General features: G+C 37.9%; 1 protein-coding gene across 1 annotated transcript in view; it reads left to right on the top strand.

Moving 5' to 3' along the window:
* DNAH1 (dynein axonemal heavy chain 1) overlaps positions 1–26,885 on the top strand; it is a 5,225,710-nt gene that overhangs the window by 2,374,060 nt on the left and 2,824,765 nt on the right. The window contains exon 32 of the mRNA XM_044076389.1: positions 2,991–3,140. Coding sequence (XP_043932324.1) covers positions 2,991–3,140 — 150 coding nt within the window. The remainder of the gene's footprint in view (positions 1–2,990; positions 3,141–26,885) is intronic.

Genomic DNA, 26,885 nt, shown 5'->3' with positions numbered 1-26,885 from the left:
AAGGCATGGAGCTTAAGTTTAGGTATATAGATATTCATAACATGTAATAGCACCATTTCCCAGGATAGTGTAGATTTGTGATATCCCATTTTATCTAAACGAACCTTGAGTGAGCACCAGATATTGTGGGAATATCTGCAAAACCATAGTATATGCATGATGTCTGCTTGTGGGTACGAGCAACAGGAGCATGCAGTGGAGGCATTTGGATCAAATTTGTTTAAGTGGACTAGGGTTAAATATAAATTATTTACAATCATGAATTGTGTATAAAAAATTTTTTTATAGGGCGAATACATAAGAGTGTAATTTATAGCCTGAAGTTTCTGCTCTATCAAGAGGTTTGAACCCTGTCGATTCCAGTAATCTGAAAATATGATTTTTCCTTGATTTAAAAATGCGGAGAAGGATCTGTAGGCCACGGAAACCATGTTTTTCTTGTTAGATAAGTTTTGAAGTAGGGTGGCCACCTGGTTTTGTTCTATCTCACTACTAGGAAAGCTGTGGAGAACTGATATGGTAAGCTCTCTTAGTTGCCTCAGGATAATGGTATATTTTTTAGGTAGATCTAATGCCATACGTAGATCTGTTAGAGATAAGTGATTATATTTATGTAAATCCCATAAGGTAAAATCTTTAATTAACGGGAAATTGCACAAGTTAATCATTTTACCGTTCAGGTTTATATTTGGATTAAGATGAAATGGCTGAAAAAGGAGGAGAGCATTTCCTAGTTTAATGGTTTGGAATAACTCCTGAAAGATTTTTATTAACCCCTTCAAGCAAAAGTGTAACTTTAGCTTTTTCAAGTTGAATTTACTTAAAAAGGGTAGAGCTTTTGGGTTAAGGTTGTTAGTTAGGGCATGATTGTACCATAGTTTGACCCACAGCGGAGTCCAAGTATGGGGATTTGATTGGTACCTTGCAATTGTGTATATCCTGCTAGCTTGAATAATTTTGTAATATAGAAGTAGATTAGGCATTGCTAGGCCACCCATATTTTTTGGCAGGATAAGTCTTTGATATGAAATTCTGACCAATTTAGGGTGTCATATAAATTTTGCAAAAGTTTTGTGTATTCTGTTAAAGAAAGAATTCGAAGTACAAGAAAGAGATGCATTAAGCTGATACAGAAGTTTAGGAAGAATATTCATTTTAATGATAGTGGTTTTAGTAAGCATAGGGAGTTTTAGTTGTTGCCATCTCAAAATGTCCTGGGAGATGGAAAGCCATGTTTTTGATAGATTAGACTGCAAAATAGAGGTGGAGACATGGTCATAGTAGACTCCTAAGTATTTAAGGGGGTAGTCTAAATGAAAGGACACATCTGGGAATAGATAATTTTTATGTGATATGGGATTGATCGGGAAAATAAAAGATTTGTTTTGATTAATTTGGTAGCTCGAGCTAGAAGCAAAGGTATTCAAGGATATCTCTAACTTTCTAATGTCAGTCAGAGGGTGTTCAAAGTAGAGATTCAGATCATCGGCGAAGGCAGTTAGACTAACCTTAGTGTTAAGAATTTTAGGAGTTGAGTGGTAGGTTTTCTGTGATAGAAACAAGAAGAGGGATTCTAAGTATAAGTTAAATAATAATGGTGAAAGAGGGCACCCCTGTCTGGTACCGTTTGCAATATTTATCAGCTGAGAATATTGCCTGTTTATGTATAACCTCGTGTAAGAGCTATTGTATAGCATTTTAATAATATTGATAAAATCAGGTGGGATGCCAAAGGAAGACAATACTAAGAACAAAAAATTACAGTTTACCCTGTCAAAGGCTTTACTGGCATCTAAAACCAAAGCATATCTAGGGTTTCTTTCTTTTTTAGTAAGATTTATCATAGTTTCTAATGTTAAAGTTTTGTCCCAGGTATGTCTGTTGGGTATAAATCCTGTCTGTTCTGGAGAAATTAAAATGTGTATCATTTTTTTAAGCCTATTTGCTAGAATGGTAGAAATCATTTTTATGTCTATATTCATGAGAGAAATTGGTCTATAATTATTTATGTTAGAAGCATCTAAAGTATTTTTAGGAATTAGAATAGTTTTAGAGTGATTAATATATCGGTCAGTGATTCCATTACCTGAGATATGCTCATAGAATTGAAGCAGGATGGGAACCACTTTAGTTTTGAATGATTTATAAAATTCAGAAGTATAGCCATCTGGGCCCGGTGCCTTCCCTAACTTAAGATTATCAATATCCTCGTGAATCTCTGAAATCATTATCGGGGCTGAAAGGGCATTTTCCTGGGGCTTAGTTAGTTTTGGGAAATTAAGATTAGTTAAACGTTTTTCCATCTCAGCATGAGAGGGAAGCATGCTGTTGGTAGCATACATATTTGTATAAATTTGGTGGAATAGTTGAATAATTTGTGAGTTTGATTTATATAGCGTGTTGCAATATTTAATGATTGTGATTCTAGGGGATTTGGGCGTGCAATTTATCAACCTGGCAAGAGCTTTGGATGGGGTTTGTAAAGATTCAGAATATCTAGTAATATATCTCAGTTCTTGAAGGGAAAAATTGGATTGCTGGTGTTCCAATAGTTCTTTTTGTTTGATATGTAATTGTTTTTCTATATCTAAGGAGTAGTTATCCAGAAGTTTGTCATCCAAAGTCTTAATCTGTGATATTAATTTGTTTTCCAGTTCTTTATTTAGTTTCTTAAGGAAGGTAGCTTTCTTGATAAAGATTCCCCTCATCACAGCTTTACATGCCACCCATCTAATATCAAAGGGGATGTCACTGTCTCGAGAGGGGGAAAAATGTTCTTTAAGAGTAAAAGTGATTTCTTCAATTAACAAATGATCTTTTAGTAAATTACTGTTTAGTGCCCAGTTATAGTTCTTGTATGTTGGGGATGAACCAATAGTAAAATCTATCTCTAAGGCAATTCTTGAGTGATCTGAAAGGAATCTAGGTTCAGTTCGAAATTTAATTTGCCCATTCGTTAAAAATCTAATATCATTTTAATTTTCTTCTAGGCTCTTTTCCGTCCAGTAGCCATGATGGTTCCAGATTATGCAATGATTGCTGAGATCTCACTGTATTCATTTGGATTCAACAATGCCAAAGTGCTGGCTAAGAAAATAACTACAACATTCAAACTCTCATCTGAGCAGCTCAGTTCTCAGGTAGGCATTTTTCTTGGATATTATTTTACTGACTTGTCCATTTGCAAAACATGCTAATAAGAAACCATGTATGTTTGTTATACAGAAACCCTGTACAGTTGTATCAGTAAATGCATAGAGACAGCAGTGCCCACCAAAAATAAGTCCAGAACATACACAAAAAAGAAATAACCCTGGTGGAATCCAAATATAAACAGGATATACAGCAACAGGAAAAAGTCATAGCCAAGATTAGGAAGTGCTAACTCATCAATCTAAACAAACATCTAAGAGGACAAATCAAATCTAGTAAAGCCAGTTTGAAGTAAAGATAGCCTCCCAGGCAAAGGATCAAAAGAGTTTCTTTAACTATGTCTGAAACCTCAAAGGTGGCACAGAGCAGTGTGTGCTGAACTGAATGTAAATGAAACCACCCACGTGAAGCTGAAATATATAGCAAGTCTGCTGGCTGACAAATTCAGCTCTAATTTTATTCCCCCCACTGCCAGTCCCATCAAACATAACCCAAACTATCACTAGGGAATAGGTCCTACATGCGGTCTCTAAGGTCAAAAACACTACAGTGATGTGCCTTGAAAGTATCCCAGGATGCCTCCTAAATAGCCTGAAACATGACCTGTTGAGACCACTGGAGTCACTGTTTAACCACAGCCACCAGTCAGACTTTGTGCCATGTAAATGGAGAACTGCTTTGGTCATCCCGCTATGTAAAGGTGAGCCATCACTGAACCCCAGGAACTACAGCCCCATAAAACTAACTAGTCTTATATGCAAGGTCATGGAAAGAATTATCATGGAAATGATTAATAAGGGCATAGAAAACCTTCAGAAGACTGGACCCAACCAAGTTTGGTTTCGTCAAAGACAGATCATGCCTACAGAATCTGGTGGACTTCTTTGACAAGGTCATCAAGGCAATGGATAGGGCAAGCCAGTGTATACTGCCTACCTTGACCTGGCTAAGACATTTGATACAATATTCTATTCAAGCATTGCAAATAAGTCAGTCATGGATATAGGCCCAAACCCTTATGTTGCATGCTGGATAGCTGTCTGGCTCTCAGATAAGACCCAGCAAGTTAGGATGAGGTGACCAGCTCCACATATAGGTCAGTCACTAGTGGAGTCCCTCAGAGCTCTGTGCTGAATTCGCTCCTTTTCTGCATTTTCTTCTTGGAAGTCAAGGCCGATGTCAAGGGCCTCTGGCTGACCAAGATTGCAAAGGATTGCAAACTAAGAGCAGTCATAGAATCCATCCAAGACACTAACATCCTACAGGAAGCATTAATACAGTCCAATAACTGGTGCCAAAGCAGTGGCTTAAAACACAGTGCCAAGAAATGTGTAATAGTACTCTTTGGTAAGTCACCTACTATAAGAAATTGTTAAGTTGATAACACGCCCCTAAGAATAGAACCAGTAGTCAGGGATTTGGTTATATGTGTAGATAGTAACCTGGGTTTCGACCAACATTTGTCTAAGGTAGTAACAAAATCATTCTGTATTGCTCAACTTATAAGCAAGGGTATGAAACCTAGGTTCAAAGAAGTCATTATTCCACTGTATTCAGCCCTCATTAGACCCATCATTGAGTACAGCTCCCCCTTCAGTATATACCTGGCCAGGCACATACAACAACTGGAGCATCCACAGAGATTCCTCACAAAAATAATGCAGGATGTAAGCAGCATATATTATGCAGATCACCTCAAAGCCCTGTCTCTATATTCTGTTTTGTACAGACTATTGAGAGGCTATCGATGTCTGTTATACAAGACATTCTTAAGTCCAACTCTGATGGACCTTTTGCATATCTGCAAAATGAACGTATCAGAATTACTCGATTCTGGAATTTAAACATTGCTTGCAACATAAATAGGACGTGATGTTGGGACAGGTATGTGGCTAAGAGAATTCTCCTTCTCTGGAACAGGCTTCACATCCATGTGAAGCAGAGCTCTTCCCTAACCTATTCAAGAGAAACCTAGACCAGTGGATGGGAGATACACCCTTTGTCTAGCACCTCTGTCTGTAATGCACAGAATCAGCCTGTAAATCTTGCCCTAGCTTACATATACTTCTTAAAATAACCTCTAAGGCACATAAACTTGGCGGATGTATTTGATAAGCCTGTCTAGACTTACAAAAGCCAGCATATACACTTGTGGGATATATTTGGGATGCTTGGCTAGGCTTATAAAAGCCCTAGTGGTTGTAAGCCTAGTATATACACCTATGAGCCTATGAAAGGAATGACTGCAGATTCTCATGTGATAAATCGTAAACACTTGACTGTCAAAGACATCCATCTCAGAAGTTTCCAGCAGTTCAGTAGTGACATGCATTGACTCTGTTTTAAAGCATGATAGTTATGTACCCCTCAACTGTACAGAGTTTTGCGGAATGTCTAGATTTTTGCCTCATATTTTTTGGTCCATTTTTCATAATAGTGTTGTTTTCTGGCAAATCACTGGCAATGCATTAAAGATTGAAGTCAGAAAATAATGACAGACATTCGAGTTTCAGATTTCATATCCTTCAAAAAATTAAGGCTAATACAAAATCTGTTATTCTATCAACTTTTTAAGTTTGGAGGACCAATATTTAAAAATTGTACCCATTTCTGGGCCTTTGTCCCCCCGTTATTTATGGCTTTGTCCAGATTTCTTGCTCTAAGAGGTTGAGAGGTATGTGTACAATGTATATTAGGACAGTATTTTAATGCCTGTTTTCTAAGACAAAAAAACATATAACCTGCTGCTGCTTGTGATGACATCATCTTATTCATAGGTTCATAGGTTCATACTAGGCTATCTGCTCTAGGGCATTTATAAGCCTAGCCAGAATGTGTTTGGCTTTCGCCACCCATTTTAAATTTATTTTGCTATGCCCTTTTTCGAGGTTAGTATACTGTGCCTCTGTCTAACAGTGACACTGAAGTGATACCCGGGGTAAACCTACGATCTCCCATCCACTCATCAAGATTCCTCTTGAAGAGAGTCAATGAGGGACTCTGCCTAATCTGGACTGGGATTTTATTCCAGAGTGAAGGGAGCCTCTGGGTTATGAATCTGTCCCTCCAGCATGTCCTATTTATTTCAGTGCTGAGGTTCAAGTCTCTCGAGCGTGTAGCTCAATGGGATTTGGATTTTCTGAGGTGCAGCATGTCCATTAATTCCGGGTTGGACATGGCTTTATATGTCAGGCACAGATCGCCTCTGAACAGGCGATATGCCACTGAGTAGAGCTGGAGTTTCTTTAACCGGGCAGCATATGGCATCTGTTTGAGCCCTTTGATCCTCTTGGTGAGGTACTTTTGGGGTCTTTCCAGTTGCTGCAGGTGTCTGGTAAGGTACATCCAAAAAGGGGCATTGTACTCAATTATGGGCCTGATGAGGGATGAGTAAAGAGGCACGATGACCTCCCCTGATCTAGATGTGAATCCCTTCATGATTAGGTGGGCTATATAAAATGTTTTTCTAACCACTTTATCTAGGAATGAGTCAGTCTTGCCAATGAGAAAGCAGTACGGGAAGGAGTGAGTAATTGGAGGATATAAATGACACTTTCCTACTTTTGAACATGTGCCACATCTGCTGTATTCATTTTACATGACAATCAAGGGTGGCAGTGCAACAATGCAGCATTATATTGGAAACAAGGCAGTTTTTATCTCACCTGTTTTTTTTCTCCCCTGTGTGCCATCAAATATCAACCCTTCCATGTTTCCCATGCCATATATGCTGTGCCATACATTTACTGGTTTATGCAGTTATCTGATTTTTATTTTATTCTGCTAATCTGATAAATTTACCTGGGCTACAGTGTATTTTCACTGGAGAACCCCACTATAATGAACAAAGTTTTGTAGAATATATTGAGTAGCAGCAGATGTATAGACTGAACTTGTCATAATCAGACAGATAAACAGTATCTGATTATGACAACATTAAGTCATTTCCTTCATCCAATAAGGCCTACACCTGCTGCTTTCCATTTTAGCAATCAGTATGTTTATAATGGGAATATCTTGATATATTTGGATACATACATAGTAACAGATATCTGCTATAAGCAGTCTTCAAAGATATTGATGCCAACTTTATTGAAAACTGACATCTTCTTCATTGTGTTTGCCAGACATGGCCCGAAGGAATAAATTATAGTTTCTGTTTAGACCAGAAGTTGATAAAGGACAACTATACACTAAACAATGCTTGAGGGAATGAATTATAATTTCTGGACCAGAAGTTAATAACAAATTTCTAAACGCTAACTATAGATTTTACTCATATCAGTGTACAGTTTCTCACTTAGAAAGTGATTCCTATATGACTATACACAAATGAAGCATGTCTTTGCTGTTTTACCCAATGTGCTAAATTTCTGTGATGTTCAGCTTCATCAGTGCACATGCATCATGTTAAGTTTGCATTTAATCTTGCAATTACTTCTTTAAGATTTTTTTCTCCCTGGCAATCACAATACACTGACTGCCAGTTAAGATTTTTGGCCCAAGAATATTTCACATAGCAAGATATTTCTTACACTGCCTTCCTTTCTTTTCCTTTGAGTGGAGCCATAAACATACTAAGTCTATGATGAGTCAAAGCTCTGCTACTCCATAGTGTTGTTACAGATGAGATAGCAGCCAATACTGGACTGTTAGGAAACATGACGCTGAAGACTGAGGAGAATGTATATGTGAGATGACCCATCCAGCTAATTCTTAGCTTTTACAATAATAATAATATTAATGTTTGTAACTGACAAGGAAGGGGATTTTTAAAGGCGTCAAAGAGCAAAAATTTTGAAAGTTGCCAGCAATTCTGAGTACTGTCATTCAGAATAAATGGTTAGGGCAGCCGGAAGGAGAGAGACATTCAAGAAATATATCCTCAGAACATCTGCATATATTGATTTGTATATCAGTATTTTGGATAACTGTTTACAACATAAGTACAACAAAAACAATAGTCAAAAAGGCAGAATTGCAGAAGTGATTCAAAAATTGTTGAAGCAGTCTAAAAATGCTTGGCCTTCTACCTTAAAATGCCTTCACAGCATATATTCACAGGATACATACAGAAACTGCCTAAAGTGATTTCAGACTGTTACAAGGTGTCCTGTGATGACAGGATGACCCTGGCTATGGGAGAAGAACATAAAGGCTGATGGAAACCTGAAAGATCATTGCTATGCAAGTTAATAGTTCTTTAATGGTTCAATGGCAATGCACATTGAGTAGATACACTTACAAAGAAAACCGAATAAAGATAGTAGATTATATGCAGACATATGCTATGGGCTCTGCAGATCACACACAGCACAGTAAGCAGTGTTTAGATGCATACACTGCCAGCTACAGGCTATAGATGACTCTGGAATCCTAGTGAGAACAGTGCTATGTTTAGTAGCAAATAGGGCAGTGTCAGAATGGTTTACAATGATACAGAAAGTGGTGTATTGCTGGTGCATCTGTCCTGGACAGTGTTTGAATTCCAGATTACCATTTTGTGGCAACCATACTGTGTCAAACACTGGTTGCAGAACTGGTGTACACAGCACATACCATAAACACTTAGTGGAATTTGGGAACCACTGACTGGCAGGAGGAATCAGGAGCAGTGCTGCAGAAAATGATGTACCTGTTTTAGCATGGAAGTCACCATGTCCACTCTGGACTGCCTCAGTATCTTCAACAATATATATGGAGTTATCAGTGCCACCAGGGGTAAACATATGTTATCACTTGATGGCTGTATGTATGATGTGAAAAATAAACAGATTAGCAAGGTCTATTGGTTCTCAGTGATCAAGTAATGAGAGATGTACTGGGGATAGGCAGTGACAGTCTTCACCACTGAGAGTTACAAACTGCTGTGTTCAGCTGCTCAGCATCATAGGTTCATAGGTTAGTACTAGGCTAAGTGCCCTTGCAAGCCATTTTAAGCCTAGCCAATTATCCCTTGTGAGACTCAAACCTTGCACCTTGTGTTTGTAAGGCAAACACCTTAACCATTAGGCCACCCTCCCAACCCTGGTGATTTTGATTGCCCATGACTTTTACATTTGAAGTAATTTTAATGGACAATTTCAGGCCAATAAAGCCAATAGATAACTCATAGCACAGACACATGTGTTTCAGAGTTATCTTGTATCTGGCCAGCATATCTTTGCAAATATAATTGGCTGAAATCTCTACACCATGGATTCCTTAAGAAGTTACATCCACAATGCTTCCAGATGTGTGCATTATTTAGTAGTACCACTACCACAGCACTAGCACAGTGCCAACATGCCAGCAAGAGGCTTCTCTTGCTTAAATCTATGGCAGATTTCACCACTCTCGCCTGTCTGTTACAGGAGTGTTTTTTGTCCAGGTAGGAAGATGGGAGCAGTAGGTAGAAGTTTTGCAACAGCAGATGTGAACCTGTAGAGTCTGTCATCTAGTACATTGTGGATGATGGACGGTAGGTTTTCAGCAGTACCCCCTTTCTGTCAACATCTATACTATATGCAGGGTGAGCTGTCAGAACAAAAACCTGTGTACGCTACCCACTTTGGCAGTATACAAAAACATGTTTTATTAGCTACATGCATGGGCTGCTCAACTGTAAGGTTTAACTGATTTTGAGCTAACACATATGGGTATATGTAAAATAGCATTTCTTCACTCTAAGCACAAAGGATTGTCACTCTAAGCACAAATGATTTTATCCTATCTTGCACAAAGTGTGTGATGCAGTATTCACTATACTGGGTTGGAAACCATTTATTGATGCAAATCAAAGGTGGCATTGCAGATTTAATGACAGTATGGTGCAGGGATGTTTGCTGTTTGGCATGACATTTGAATGCAGCTGAATGCACTTGCTTTCCTGTGTCTTAACCAAAATCATGTAATGTTCAGAGATTTTGGACCAGAGGAATACTTAGAGGCTGACTCAGTGTATCAGTGATCTATAAGGGTGGTCTTAAGTCAACAAAATGACATGATGGCAGGTTATGGCTATATGCACATGATTTCCACCTCTGGACTAGCTGTGCATATGGAATATGATAGAAGGTTTGTACCATCCTGAAATATCTGGAGGTGCACCCCATCCCAGATATTGGAATTCAACATGGTTGAGAAAGCAGCAGAAATTTGAATGATATCCTGGCTGGTTAGTTATTGGTATGCAAAGATTGACAATGTTTGAAATCTGTCATACTTTTTTTTTCATAGTGACATAGTTTTAGTTGCAAACATTATACATCACTTATAATCTATCCAGTCATTGTCAGTCAGACATTACATAACTCGTTCAAATCCTGCCTTCTTTTAAACCTTGTTCCTCTTGCATGTATTGTTCCCACAATTTCCATGTTTTTCCTTGTAATTTGTTCCTACCTTTTTTCTAAAGATCTCAATTACAATAGTTTTATCTCTGTTACTATATTCACTTCTTCTTGTACAATTAGTTTTGACTTTGATTTCCATTTTCTAGTAATTGCTTTTTTGGCAGCCAGCATAATTAGACTCTGAAAGGCCTTACTATGTCTAGGCAATCCCAATTCTGTATCATAGCACAAAAATTATTTCTATAGTTACACCAAATTCCTCACTCAGTATCTCTGACAGAGTAGTCTGAAGGGAATCTGCAAAGTATACCAACTCATTACATTCCCAGAAAATATGTTTCCAATTAACTCTTTCTTTCCTGTCACACCTACAGCATTTACTGTCTACCTGAGGAAAAATTCTTTGTAGTCTACTTGAGTTATAAAAATACCTATGTAAACACTTCCAAGCAAAGATCCTAAATCTTCTAGACTTCGTTCCATATTTGGGAGACATACATGTATCACCCATTTTTTCTTTGTGAATTGCTTATCCAGTCTCTCTTCCCAATCCTTTCTAACCTCGTCTGATTGATTCTTATAGTTATCATGCAATATTATCTATGCTCTGCAAATTATTCTTTTTTTAACAACAGCCTCTGTTCTAGATTCTACTAAAAACTCTACCAGTGCTGGTCTTTCTTTTAGGACCCCTCCCTATTTCTTTCTCTTACCTATTGTTTGTATCCCTAATTGCAGTCATCCCTATCAGCAGAATCTCCTGATTCTCTCCATCCCCATGTTGGCTTAGTTTTTAGAATACTTTATGCTACTTTATGAATTTAATATTCTGTTTGGTTATTGTTATTCTCCTTAAGGCTCTGCATCCAAAATCCCAGTCTCTCCTTGTTTCTTGAACTTTCCCATTGTTTCATCATCATCCCTTCCCTCCTTGAATTATAGATTTCTGCTTGTGCTATATATAGAAGCCTTAAATGTGTAGCTGTGAAATATCCCTTCAAATCAGGTAATCCCAAACCACATTGTTCTGTTGGAAGAATGAGTTTATCCTGCTTTACTCTTGCCATCCCCCCCCCCACATAACATCTTTCAGCTATTTATTAACTGCTATCCACAAATTCTCCTCTGGTTGATAAAAATATGCCTGACCTGTGTACAAAATTAAAGGGACTAGAAACACCTGGATCTGGTGATGTTGCAGAAGAGATTTAGCTCCCTAGACTGAGTATTTCGGAGTACATCCATCAGTACTGAGTCAGAGGATGCCTTGTAAGCCAGACACAAGTCACCCTTTAGCAGTCTGTAGGATACAGAGTATAGTGACAAGGCCTTGAGTTAGTCCATATATGACATATTGTTTCGACCTTGTATCTTTTCAGTCATTTAACGCTGTGGGCATTCCAGTTGCTGCCTGTGTCTAGATAGATAGTTGCCAAAGATGATACTATACCCAATAATTGGCCTAATGAGGTCTGAATAAAGATAATATGAAGACGTGAAAGAAATAAGAGGATGAGCATAGCTCTGACAGCTTATAATCAGGCTAGAGGTAAGTAATGTTTTCACTGTAGGAAGTGACTTCATTGCCTTTTCACTTTACGGCTGTAGCTTGCATTTGGGTATGGAATACAATTTCTCAGCAAACACACAAGGTATTTTAAAAGTGGGACAAATTTTTACTTCTGTGCTACAGTTTTGCCTCCAAGTAGTATAAATCTGTTTTTATGGTGAGATTTTTTTCTGTAAAGTAAAACATTCTCCAGTTTGATTCCAGCTTGCAGACAAGATGACGTGTGATCTTCTGAGTTGAGGAATGGGAAAAATATAGAATAACACAGTGGCATCACATTTTATCTGCAAATACAGTAAACAAGAATGAGCCAAGCACAGACCCACAAAATACAGCTGAGATAATGACATTTAATTTATAAACTTTTCTTTTCCACTTGTCTGTCTGCATCTTGCTGTAAAGATCATCACAAGGAACCATTTTACAACTGCAAGCTCAGCACCTGGAACCAAAAATCTGTCACTAAGTTGGTTTGAGTTAACTGTGCCAGAAACCTTAGAACGACAAGGCAAAAAAGCACAAAAATTGCATCTTTCATGTGTATATTCAGGCTATAATCTGCAGTCTGTGTTTTGGCTATGCCACTTTATGTCCCAGAAGTGAGTCCATGCTAGAAAAATTAGAGAAAATGGTTATCTGCTAGATGTTGCAAGTGTTGCTTATCTGCTGTTCTTTCTCTGTAGAACCATAGCTGGCAGATGAGAACAAGATCTGGACTATGATTTCAGGTGTTGTGGTTAATGGGGAGATGGTCCTTTGGTCACCAGTTTAAATTCAAAAGTGTCAATACTATTAGAAGTTCTGTCAAACTCCAGATTGCTGAGAAGTGAGGAGAGCAATGTGTCAGTTTCCTCAAGGTGCATTGTCTTCAGAGCTACTTACAGTAGTTAGTGCTTGTAAGGAATGTGGTCACTACCTGGGTTTATAGCAATAACCCCTCTTGTGCAAAATGCTGCTTTTATTGATTCTTCTGTTTAGACTGAATATGTGACTTTTGTTTATTGTTTTATTGAAACCACATATGGTTGGGCTGGCTTTGCAAAGTGACCCACACACTGTATAATAATCCAGCCAGTCATGGAAACACTAATTACTCCTTTCCACAAAAGGTGAACCCCATTTTCCTGTCAAATGGATCTGTGGACTTGTGTAGAAATTTGTTTGACAGTATATATTCTGCAGCCAAATGCAGGAAGTTAGATCAGATGCAATCTGGTAAAGGTGTCCCTGGCTGCTGTTCATTGAAGACTAGCTACTTTTTCTAAACACTTTTATTAAATTATCACTTAAGACATAGACAAACATACATTAACAGAAAAGAAATAAAAAATATATTAACATTTTTATTTGCATGTATTATACATCATATATCTTTTTTTTACTTGTAATGTTTATCACTCTAACATTATATAAATTGCTGAGTTCCTGCCTTCCCTTAAACCTCACTCCTTCTCCTCCTCTTGAACATTATTCTGCAATTATTGTTCCCACAATTTTCATGTATTTTCATGTAATGTGCTCCTTGCCCTTTCTAAAGATCCCTCTTCCAGTTCTTTTATCCCTTTTATAATATTCAATACTTCACATACAGTTGGTTTAGACTATGATTTCCATTTTCTAGTAATAGCTTGTCTGGCAACCAATAGAATTAAACATAGTAAGGCCTTACTATGTATAGACAATTCAGATCATGTGTCCTAAGTTGCAGCCATTTGCTCACCCAATATTTCTGACAGAGTACTCTATATGGAATATTTAAAATTTGCAAACTCATTACACATCCAAAAGATATTCCCAGTTATCTCTTTCTTCCCCATCACACTTCCAACATTTTCTAACTGCCCAAGGAAAAATTCTTTGCAGTCTGCCGGGGGTCTAAAAAAACCTTGGCAAATACTTCCGAGTAAAGATTTTAAATCTTCTAGACTTTGTTGCTTACTTGTGAGCCATACATATGCACTCTCATTGTTCTGTTGTAAATTGCTTTTCCAGTCTGTCCTCCCAATCCTTTCTATCCTCCTGTGATTACTTCTTATAGTTATCATGCAATATTTTATATGCACTTCTAATTATCCCTTTTTTAGCAACAACTTCTGTTCTTGATTAAATTAAAACTCTACCAGATAAGATTCCCATATCCGTTTCGATTTGCCTATACTCTGATATCAATCCTTGGTAGGAAAGGCAATCTCTAGCCTGCAGTCCAAATATTTTCTTGGCCTTATCTCTATCTATTACCTTTGCATCTCTAGTTAATTGCTCCCAATACTTCAGTTCCTTTGCCAGATTTCTCCAGTAAATTCCAGCCGCTTTTTGCCTATTTTCTGTACCCCTACTTTCAGTTATCCCTATTGGCAAAATCTCCTTTCTCCATTTTCATGTTGGCTTAGTTCTTAGAAAACTTTCTTCTATTTTATCAATATCATATTATGTATGGCTGTTGTTATTCTCCTTAAGAATCTGCATCTAAAATCCACTCTTTCTCTATTTCTTGAACTTCCCTCTTGCTTCATCATCTGAGCCGGAAACAAATGAAAACATTGTAAGTAATATTGCGAACTTGATTTGTACATTTGATCAAAAACTTTTCAAGTGCAGGAAGCTGCAGCTTGAAATATCCTATCTTAAAGAGTGTTTATTGAAAAAATTGGTCCCTAAGGGTTTGCGGCAATGGCGTTTTCCAGTAGGGCTCATTGAAGGGTCCCAATTTCATAAAGACCTATTAGCCCTGTTTGATAAGCAGGCCTTTAAGTTTATAGAAATGCTTATTGCCCAGTACCAAAGGGACATTGACAGTTTAAAGTTCGAACTTGAGGGGCTTGAAAATAACATTAAATCTGATGTGGACTTTGTAAGATATAAATACGATTATCTTCGTATTTTTTCTAGTATTGAGGCAACAATGTTGAAATTAACAAATATTAAAAAAAAAAAAGATAGCTAGAGATGTTCAAGAATATCATGGTAACAAAGAGATCCAGTGATTATTGTTGACTCTAAAGGTGACTTTAAAATATACAATTTTACATCATTTAATATTGACTCCGATTTGATGGAATTTTTTTCAAAGGGTTTGTCCTTTGTACCTGACTCACATTTTGACATGGCTAGAACCATTATTGACCTCAAGATGTATGTAAGAAAATTGAATTTAAAGGTTTTGATGGGTAACAAGGGTTCTAACAGGGACCACTTAAGGTATCTAGTGTTTTCAATCCTCCATTACATGAAACATTACGTGTATTTGAGAAAATGTATAAATATGATTTAAGGGCCCTGGAAGCTAATAAGTCTTTAGCTTATAAAAAAAGAGTCAACATTACTAAAAATCAACGTGAATTTATCACAATGTTGCAGAAATGCAACATTAGGGTTATGAAGCCTGAGAAGGGGGGTGGCCTTGTTTTTATGGATCATTTTCTTTATGTTGAAAAAATGTTGTCATTATTGGATTCTGTTTGCTACGAGGTAGTAAGTAACAACTTTAAAAAGTAGGTGGGAAAGCAGCAGTGTCTCATTTTTACTTCATTACCCTGCATTTTATCTTGATTTTTATCAGTGCATAATGTGAAATAGTTATTGGATGTTATTGGATGTGATGAAGCTTTCAATCAAATGCACATGTTCCAATGGAATATAATTTCTATCAAGTTTACTCTAGCCCAGTTATTGTACCTTGAGGTATAATATGTAAATTTGGTCTGAGCTCCTACTACTGAATTCACATCTTCCATTCCAAATATTTTCATATATTTCTTCAGAAACATAACTTCTTTTGCTATATTTTACCTTCTTGCTCCTCCAATACATCCTCATTATTGTAAATCAAGTTCTATTCCCTGCTAAAAGCTAGCTATTTCTCCCAAAAATTTCCTAAGCTCCATAATAGCAGCGTTTGGTTGAATAAAAATATATGCCAGTGAAATTCTCCTGCCTTGCCAATAGCCCCTTACTACCACAAATCAACAATTATTGTCTTTTTCTGCCACTATTGGAGCCCCTCTAGCAATTACTATAATTACTTCACTTTTCCTTTTTCCCTGATATTCTGCTGAATATCCATCCTGAAATCCTTTTTTGTCAAGTTCACATGCCTTGGTTCTTTCCTGATGTGGCTCTTACAACATTGCTATTTGCATGCAGCATTTCTTAATATAATTCAATGCTCTTTCCTTTTCATCTATACCTGTAAGTCATTTACATTCCAAGGTTGTGTGAATAGCATAGCCACTATGATAAAGAGATATTTTTCCCACCTATTATACATGCCAATTTTTTGAATGTGCATTTCCCACTTTTATGTTATATGCAGACATATTTGGCAGGCTGATCATTTATTCAGTTGTTTCTTCTCATTTCCATCCTGAAATCCTTCTTTGTCAAGTTCACATTCCTTGGTGCTTTCCTGATGTGGCTCTTACATCATTGCTATTTGCACGCAACATTTCTTAATATAATTCAATACTCTTTCCTTTTCATCTATACCTGTAAAGTCATTTACATTCCAAGATAGTGTGAATAGCATAGCCATTATGATAAAAAGATATTTTTCCCACCTATTATACATGTCAATTTTCTTGAATGTGCATTTCCCACTTTTATGTTATATGCAGACATATTTGGCAGGCTGATCATTTATACGGTTGCTTCTTCTCATTTCCATTTGAATGTATGCCATATTTTTCAAAACTTTTTGTTTTAATTAAAACCTTCAAACAAAAACCTAAATACACTTTCATAACACCCCATCCCCTATTAACTTGGAACAAGCACACAGAACTATGTACATCTTCAGCAAATAAAGTTTAACCATCCAAATAGTAGCAATTGCCCCAAATCAACAGCTGCATCCACAGGCATCACCTAACTTAAAATTAGGGTTACCCATGTTGAAACACATGCTACAGCCTGTGGTCCCACTTATACGGATTGCGCTCTTTTTCTTTTTTCTGTTCCTCTCCCAGATCTAAAAGCACATTTTGTATACTTTCAGAAAACATAAACTTTTAACCCTAAGTAAAACTGCACTTGCTATCTTTAAGTAAAACTAAAGTGTACACGTTTGTATTAAATGCATTAAAAGTAGTAAGGCTGCTAGAGAAGCTACTGTCTCTTATTCAGTTCCCATAATTTCATGCTTTATTCTTGAGTGTACTCCTTGCCATTTTAACATTAAATTTTGCATTTCCCTCAGCAAAGAACACTCAGAACTCTCATAATCAATTGCTTACACTTGAAGACAGCTTGCGTCCATGTAAAAGTTGTCAGCAATAAATCTTTTTTAAATTTCACTCAGCAGAGAATGTACATCTAACTTAGTCACAACTTTTTAACTCCCACTGAACATTTGCTAATGATAAAAAAACAAGCTAATATCTTTACAGATATAAGAAGCCTGGCATTTTTTACATCTTTCATCATTTTGTCTTATTTTTCAAGCCTATTTGCTTACAAAAAACCCTTGTTTATAGCATAAGCCAAGGGCATTAATCTAGACATTCATCCTAGTAAAAATAAGCGAAAATCTTAGTTCTACATATCATATAAACAGTACACTTTTACACCCCATACAGCAGCCCAAGATCACAGCACACTATCATAAAACTTGCTTTTGTTGAACACTTCTTCTCTTGTTATAGTGCAAAGCCAGTATTTCTTACAACCAAAAAAAAACTTTACTTTAATACATGCAACAGTTACTGAAGAGATTCCTCATTATAAAATGCCTCGACTACACACTGCTCAAAACTGCTTTACTATATAACATGCAATTTATATTTGCATTATACAAATAATAATAATTGTTTCATTTACTGTTATCTTTTTCCCCTTTTAGTGTGTTTCTAAAAATTAATGTTATAAAGTAGTGCATATGCTTTACAGTCCACCAAAAAGTTTAAGAAAGTCAACAAAAGTCTTTCTTAGCCACTTTTCTTGCTAAGCCATATTTCACAAATGTGACTGATGCTTTCTTCTTCTCCATCTCTCAGCACCAGACTCTGATTCAAGTCCAAGGTACTTCTGATTCTTCTAGTCATACCCTTTGCTTTTTTCAATCTCTCAAGCATTTCCTTTGGCGTACTGGAAAAGGATTCACTGGCAAAGTCTCTCTATGAGCTTTATTGACAGACGAATGATAAGCAGAGTCCCTTTAGTTTGCTGTCTCACTTTTTGTTGGATAAATGTTTTTCTTTATTTCTTCCTTACCCTGTTCTGCATCAAAAAAATGTTTTTATCCTGCAAGAAAAATATATTATAAAGACAGTTGGATACATCAGCTTGAACCTCAAACCTGCCTTTTGACATTCTTGCATCTCTTCTGCCTCTTGTATATTGAATCTTCATTTTCCATAACACTCTGCTGACTCCAAATATAATACTTTTCCCTGCTGCCATAGTTTTTTTATGATCAACTCTTTCTGCTGGTATGATTGCATCTTTACTATTACAGGTTTTTTGGCTGCTTTATTTTGGCTTGGTTTGGATTTATACCCTTGATGTGCTCTTTCGTCTAACAAACCCTGCTGTGGAATACCAGTCTGATTGCTTATTTGTTCTTTCATAAAATTGATACATTCTCTTTCTTCCAGTTTCTCTGGTACAGCAGAAAATCTTGTGTTTTTTTCATTGTGTACTCTACCATTTTTTTAAACAGCTCATTTCTTCATGTTGATCACTGCTGCACTAGCTTTAGCTATATGGGTTATATCCTACCAAACATATTACAGCTGGCCAGCTTTCAAAACTTCAGGACACCTTCCATGTGCCCGAACGCTCAGACAGTTTGAGATGAGCTGACTAAAAGTCAAGTTTAGATGCCAAACCTTTCAGAGCTTTACTACTGCCAAAGAGTACCCTGCTTTAAAGCTTTCAAGGATCAATAGTTGGCTTGGTTCTGTTCCTTTGCTAGACAGATAAGTTTCCTTTAAGGAAAAAACTTCCATTTTCTAAATATTGTTTGTATTTTATCATTTTCCTTTTCAGGAAAGTATTTTAAAGCTTGATGTTTTGTGCTTTAATAGACTGTCATGAGACTGTACTTTTAAACTGGGGCACTATTTTCCCTTTTGTTTAATAATTATATAAAGTAATTGAAAGCCATTTTTTTCTATGGAGAAATTGTATTTATTTTACATTTGGGGGCTACCAAAGTGAAAGTGCTTTTCACTGTGTTTTTCTGTGAAAAAAGTGGCTTTGAAAGACTTATATTTTTACGGGTATTTGCTGCTTGTCTTCCATGGGAAAGAGACACCATTTTTGGCTTGACCATGAAACAAACTGCCAGTCCCATGGCTGGTCCTTCTTCCAGCCAAAAAAAGAAAGAGTTAATTAAACAGCCTTTGCCACCACAACAGGCTAACAGTTTTCCTTAAACGCAGGTGGGTGAGTCTGCTGTAGCCATTTGTTGTACCTCAGGCCACTCATCTTTTACCCCAGATCCCAGAGGTGTAGCACCTACAGCTACTATGGCTGGAAGTTAGCCACATCCTCTGTAGTTGTTGGAGTCCCCTCAGTGGGCATGTGAGAGCCAGTCTTGTTAGTCCTGGAAGAGGGAACATGGTAGACTTATTTTAGAATGCTGCGGCCTTCCTTGGAGAAGCTGCTGTTCCTATTAGTTACATGTCTGGTTCCATTTTTTTCTGTCAAAAACATGTGCCCAAGCATGTGGCTAATCTACCTCACATTTCTTTACCAGGACTAGGCTACTGGTTCTGGCTCAGGGTTTAATTCAGCCTATTGATCCTCCTTGTAAGGTAGTTTCTGGTAGAAGAAAGAGGGATACTTATTTTCTTGAAGAGATTCAAGATTCTGAATCCGAGCACAAAGATGAAGGGACAGATGTAAGGTTTTCTACTCAGAATTGTGATTCAGACTGAGAGGAGAGCTAATTATCTGATTATCCCTGTGGGGATTTCTCTTTCTCTGAGAGCATTGCAAGAATTTACCAGTGTTTTCAGTGGAAGAACATTAAGGTTTCTCAGTCCCTCAGAAAATACTGTGAGTTGTTACTGAAGGAATTTCCTCCTGTTCTGTCTGCTTTAGTGGGCCAATATGTTACAGCCTGCAATTTTCTTGTTAGTCAGCCAGCTGTGCTAAAAAAGGCAGATAGAATGTATACAGCTCTTCAGTCGTTTATGCTTTTATGGACTATTCCCAAACATGACCCCAGCAACTATAGCTTTAGTTGATCCCACTGCTGCTAAACAGCTGCAACAATTGCAGTTCTACTCTGTCTTATAAGGATGGGAAAAATATTGATAAATGGGGGGAAAGTGTATTTTCTGCAACTCTTGATTTTCAGATTTTTGAATTGTGAGGCTCATATGTTAAAGTTTTTTCTGACTAAATGTAAAAGTATGAGGAATGTTTTATCTGCAGTTTCTTCTTGGAAGGAAAATCTGCTTTAAATAATTTAGTTTCTACTGCACAGATCACTGTTCATTGTTTACATTTTGTGTATGACTCTGTTGATACTTTTTCCAGGAGGTTTGCATGGCTGCATTCTCAAAACCTCCTAGAATATGTTATAATGAGATCTTAAATTCCCTTTTGGATAGAGGATTCGTTTTGTGACACTTCTGCTGCACAGGTGTTTAAAAACTGTGATGAAAAGGGAATCTCTTAAGATTTTTCAACCCTCTTTTTCCAGTTTTTCTAAGGGATTCCCTAAATCCTCATCCAGTTTTGGCAAAAAAACAGAATAAAAAGTCCCAATAAAATTCAGATAAACATACGTTTAAGAAAAAATTGCAATAGGGTTCCACAATGAAGCCTCTAACCTCCCAAAAGCAAATACAGTCCAACAAGTCTGAATGGCTGTTCAAGAGATCTTAGGACCCCCTCTCACCCTGGCCCCTTTTTTCTTCCAGAAAGTCTTAATCTGCATTTTTATTTTTGGCAACATAGTTTCAGACAAAGGGGTTCCATGGTTCATTCATTAAGGTTACAGATGTCAGTGGAAGGAAATTCCACCTTTACTAAGGATCATCCCGGTAGCGTTGTTGCCTCACAGCAAGAGGTTGTCCCGTTCAGTTCTCGGCTGGAGTGTGGGGAGTGCCTTCTGTGTGGAGTCTGCATGTCCTCCCTGCGGTTGGGTGGGCGTTCGAAAGACATGTGTGAATGGGCATGCCTTCGTTGAAGGTTGAACGTCGAGCTGGCACCTCGGCGTTCATGAAAATCTACTGCCAATCATTAGCGGATCAAAGTTCCACTGTGGTGACCCCTAACCGGGAAAAGCCAAAAGACAAACGGAGGATCATCCCTCCTCATCCAGATTAGACTCTTTTGTTTCCACTGGTTCTTCATCACATGCTGTCCCAAAAGTGACTGAACTAGTTCCTCCTTCTCCAATGGGGAAGGGGTTTTATTCAAGGATATTCTCAGTGCCAAAGAAAGAAAATGCTAGGAGACAAGTTCTGGATCTTTCTTTCCTAAACATGCATGTGATAGTGACCGAATTCAGAATGATGTTAATTCACAATGTGTTAACCTTTGCTTCATCTTTCAAGTTTCCTGGTAATATTAGACTTAAAAGATGCTTATCATCACATCCCTATTCAGCCAAACCTCAGATGTTTCTTAAGATTTTGAGTGTCTGAATTGCATTATCAGTTCTCTGCTTTACCCTTTGGACTATCCACTGCACCAAGATTGCTCACAAAGAGTCTAGCTATAATTATAATGCATTGTAGGCTACAAGATGTTCACATTTTTCCATATTTAGATGAATTGCTTATCTTTGAAGAATCTTTATCAAAATGTCAGGAATCTCTGTGTTTCATGAAAGATCTCTTGCACAGACTGGGATTACAAGAGAAAATTCAAAAGTCTTTCTTGACTGCCTCACACATGATTGTGTTCCTGGGATGCCAATCAGACACCTAAATTCGTAGGATCATAGGAGGTTACTAGGCTATTGGCCCTGAGACCCTTATAAACCTTGCCAAGAGTTTAGCTCATGTTTAGACAAATCAGCACCCGATGCCACTGTCCAGCAGGGACATGGGTAGGATCCCAAGGGTATATTTTCTATTTCCCATCCAGATATCCAGGTTGTGCTTAAAAAGGGGTAAAGAGGTACTCTGCTTGATGTGGAGAGGGAGTCAATACCATAGCGACACATATAATCAGTATAACTCTGTTTAGCTGAGCTTAGCTTTGCATTAAAAAATATAAAGAAAAGAAAAATGGGGAGATAGGAAAGTGATGAAATGGGGTGCAAGCAGGGGGAAAAACATACTGAAAGGCAGGGTAGGGATGTGCAGAAAGGGTGTAGGAAAGAACCATAGCTATCCATTTCTTTTACAGCAACAACTGTGCACTTTGACAGAATTTGTACATGACTTTAAACTCTCACCCCCAGAGGTAGGGGTGAGGAGAATATAACTCCATTGTCAAGCTAAGTGGATCAAATTACATGTGTCCAGTGGACGTGTGTGTGAAATGGAGAGCTATGTATGGGATGATATTTTTTTTGGTGGAAAGGTGCCCTATTTTTTTTTTTTTTTTTATGGTGAGAGTGGAATGTTGGGGAAGGGACATAGGTACATGAGGAGGTAAGTTGGGTAGGTGCGGATGCATTTTCAGACAAACAAAACAAACAGGACAGCAGACAGGAGCGGTATGTGACACATGAGGGAGGTGAACAACTTGGACAGGGAGGGTGTTGCTTATTGCAGACTACAAGGTGTCCACATTTTTCTATATTTAGATGAATTGCTTATCTTTGAAGAATCTTTTTCAGAATGTCAGGAACCTCTCTGTTTCGTGAAAGATCTCCTACACAGGCTGGGATTACAAGAGAAAATTCAAAAGTCTTTCTTGACTGCCTCACAAAGAGATTTTCTTCAACAGGAAAAAGTAGATCTTTATTTAGATCTATTTTTAGGGTTTTCCATTCAGACTTTGGTCACTGAGAGGGAATACCTCAAAATTCTGGGTGTCATGGCATCTCTGATTCTCATGATACCCCTGGCATATCTCCACATGAAAAAGACACTGTGGTATTTGGAATTTATTTGGTCCCAGTAGCAACACTTTTTCTCTTTTCAGAATCCAGTACTGGGTTTTGGCAGAAGAGAAATTTTTTTGAGGGAGACAAAGGATATCTAACAGATATCCTTAAATCTAGGCCTCCCCCTGCTCCCAAGCAGTCATTTACCACAGCTGCTTTGGACTTTTCTTGAGAAGCAATTTAAGGAATAATAAAAGGGCAGAGGTTTGGGATACCAAGGAAAGATGGAAGCACATAAATATCAAGGATATTCTTGCCCTGAACAAGACATTCAACTCTCTAAACCATCTTTGGGCACTGGAACCTCATCAAGTGGTTATAGACAATATCACATCCATGTAATACATCAACATGCTAGGAGAACCAAGTTGCACCCCCTTTACAGACTAACCATGTTAGCTTGGGATATAGCTTCACTTCACTGCTTCACTGTGCATTCATCCCACATTCTCTTAGAGTAAAATTGTGTGGCAGAGATGCTGAACAGGAACAGGGCAGACCCTAAAAATGAAAATTAGATGAGGAGGTCTTCCAAAATTTGGTTCATCTGTGAGGAATTTCTTCCTCTGGTAGACAACTTTGCCTCCTCTATGAGCAATCAACCGGCAAAATTCTGTTTCAGGACTCCATACAAGAAGGCTTGGAAATCAGACAAGAATGCTCCTGTATGCCTTTTCACACTTACCACTAATATCCAGGGTGCTTCTGAAGATTCAGAAGAAATCCCCCAAGATCATTGTAGTGACTTCCTTCTGGCCCAGACAACTGTGATTCTCCCTTTTTTTTTTTTTTGAAATGGCCATGGGCAATTACTAAAAGCCTCCTTAGAGAATGGATCTACTCACACAAAAACAAGGGTGTTTGATACATCACAACTTTAATTATCTTCAGTTGACTCCCTGGATGATAGGGTCTTAATTCCTTTTAGGCACCTGTTTTCTGAGGATGTGCAGCAGGTACTAATGATGACAAGAAAGCCTGCTACAAGAAAATCATATATTAGCAAATTGAAAAGGTTTTCCAGTTGTCAATAACATAGCCACCACCCAATCAGGACTTGTTGTTGTCTGGTTTTACAATATTTGTGTGAGTTACTATACTAAGGCCTTTCTTATTCTTCGATCAAGGTTCTTTTATATTTCAGCATATCTACCCATGGATCCTCTTCTTTCAAGGCAGTCTAATGTCAAAAGAGGCCTCCAAGTTAACCTGTACCTCCTCCTTGGGCTCTTAATGTTGTGTTAGAGAAGCTAACACTTGCTCCATTTGAACCAGCTAATCTGGCTGACTTGAGGTTCTTAACATGGAAGATAGTTTTAATGATTGGGCTGACCTCTGCAGGAAGAGTATCTGAATTGCAAGGTCTTATGGTGAGTCAACCCAACCTCATTTTCCATAGGGTTTATTAAGAACTAGTCCTCTTTTATGACTAAAATGGTATTCAGGTTTACTTTAAGCCAAACTATCCATCACTCTGTTTTCTTTCCTGAAGCTAAAAATGAGGGAGAAAGGATATTTCATACATTGGATGTTCACAGACACCTTAGGAACCATTTTGACAGAAATAAATGTTTTGCATCTTTGGATCAGTTGTTCATTTCTTGTGAAAGTAAGAAGAAGGGACAACTAGTGTCAAAACAGACTATTTCCAAATGGTTGTCTAAGGCTGTTACCTTTTGTTAAAATTGCCATGAAAAATGTAGTCCAGGCAGACCCCAGACCCACTCTACAAGGGCATTGGCTTCATCTATGGCTTTTTGGAAAGGGTTGGCTTCTAAAAGTATTCTAAAAGCTGCTGCTCAATTCTCTATACATACTTTTACAAAATGGTATAAGTTTGAGCTTTGTTAGGACCATTCTCCTTGAGCTCCTGTACCCTTCTTCTTCCACCTCCCAAATATAGTTAGCTATGGTAATCTACCCATATAGCTAAGGCTACTGCAGCTGTGATTAATATGAAGAACATTGTACAGTTGTGTAAGTTGGACTTACCATAACATTAGATTTTAAAATATTCACTGCTCCAATAATTGCTCCCTCCCTCAATCTCCCTTTTTTTTGGTGTGTTTCTTATGCCAGGGTATGATCATTTATTTTTTGTTATTCTTAGCATTGTCCTTTCAGGGCTCAGCCTCCCACTCTGTGCTGTTAGGAATGCTATTGAGGGTTTGGCGACCAAACATGTCTTTTTGTCAGCACAGATTGAACTGCCTGACAGTTTTACATGTGGAAGGTGCCTTGACACTTAGAAAGCTGTCCGGGTGTTATATCCTTGGTAGGATATAATCCATATTGCTAAGGCTGCTGCAGAAGTGATCATTTGAACATCTAGTTTTATGGCACGTTTGCTTACACAGCTGTACTTTCTACCACTATCTGTGGTAGTATTAACCATGACCACCTTTTCCTACTTGGAGTGGGGGGGCACTAAATGGGGAGTATCATCCAAGGACTATTGTGTTCTGTAGAGGCAAACCTTTACATTGATGTCCTGTAGATGCAGGCAGTCCTTCTTGTGTTGCAGGAATTACAGGACTTTCAGCCTCTAGGAGTGACATCTATCCAAATCAACAACATGATAGTGGTTTGGTACATCAATTAGTAGGAAGAAACTAGATTGTTCACTTTATGCTAGAAAGACATGAGAGTGTAGCAATGAGCAGTTACTTTGCATCACTTTCTGATAGCAATGCACATTACTAGGCAGGTCGGTTGTACTGCTAACAGGCTTAGCAATTCTGTCCTAATGCTTTATGAGTGGGCTCTCAATCCAGTGATAGCACATCAGATATTCAAAGACTGGGGCCAGCCTTGCTGTAGTCAGTTTGCTTCCCTGTCCAAAACCAAGTGCAGCAGCGTCTTTGCTATTATTCCTCTGGAGGGCATTCCCTCTGAGACATGCTACCTGAGGAGTAGCGTCCCAGCTGCTATATGCATATACCCCCCCCCCCATTGCCTGTGATACCCAGGTTTCTGCAGAAAGTGATCAGATGCAAAGCCACTGTAGTCCTCATTACCCCAAACTGGCCCATGTAAATTTGGCTTCCCTTCCTAAGGCCTTGCATTAGTGAACCCCCCCTGAATCTTGGATCCCAGGCAGGATCTGCTTTCTAATCCACCCAGGAACCCTCACCCAGATCTTTACAACCTCAGACTAACTACTTGCTTTTTCCAATTCTATTGATTACTAATGACCCAGCCTTGTCCATTGATGTAATGAGGATCTTATCCACATAGAAGAATGAATAATCTCGTAAATTTTACTGTCTTAATTGGAAGCATTTTGCAGTTTGGACAAATAGCATAAAATATTAACTTTGCTTCTGTTTCATACATTTTACAGTAACTGGCAAGTATGTTTGACTCAGGTTCCAGCTTTTCTGCTATTAAGGTCCTATTAACAGCTATCTTGGATTTTCACACTAGGTATGAAGCCCACTGTTTAGCTTCTCCCAAGCTCTTCAAAGCCTTTCTCAAAGGAGTTTTCCTCCTTATTTCTTCAGTGCTTACATAGGATCTCAACTTTGTGCAGGAAACTTTAACTAAGTCAACTTTTGACCCAGAATCTGTGGCAAGCTTGAAGTTTCTTTCTTAGAAAACTTTGTTCTTAGTGGCTATTAACTCTGCAAAAAGAGTGTTGGAGTTGCAGACTTTATCCACTGTTTTTCCTACTTGGTTCCCAGTGTGGATTCAAATGCAATTATAGATCAGCCTGGCCATTTGTCATTATTTTCCATATGATTCCAGTAAAGATAATTATGCTTTGCATACCTCGGATGTACATAGACAAGACAACTGAGGCTTTACCTGCACC

This window comes from Protopterus annectens, chromosome 7.part0 (assembly GCF_019279795.1).
Source record: "Protopterus annectens isolate FY-2018-M chromosome 7.part0, PAN1.0, whole genome shotgun sequence".
Classification (NCBI taxonomy): domain Eukaryota; kingdom Metazoa; phylum Chordata; order Ceratodontiformes; family Protopteridae; genus Protopterus; species Protopterus annectens.
The sequence above is the reverse complement of the archived record's forward strand: the minus strand, read 5'-3'. Positions and strand labels throughout refer to the sequence as shown.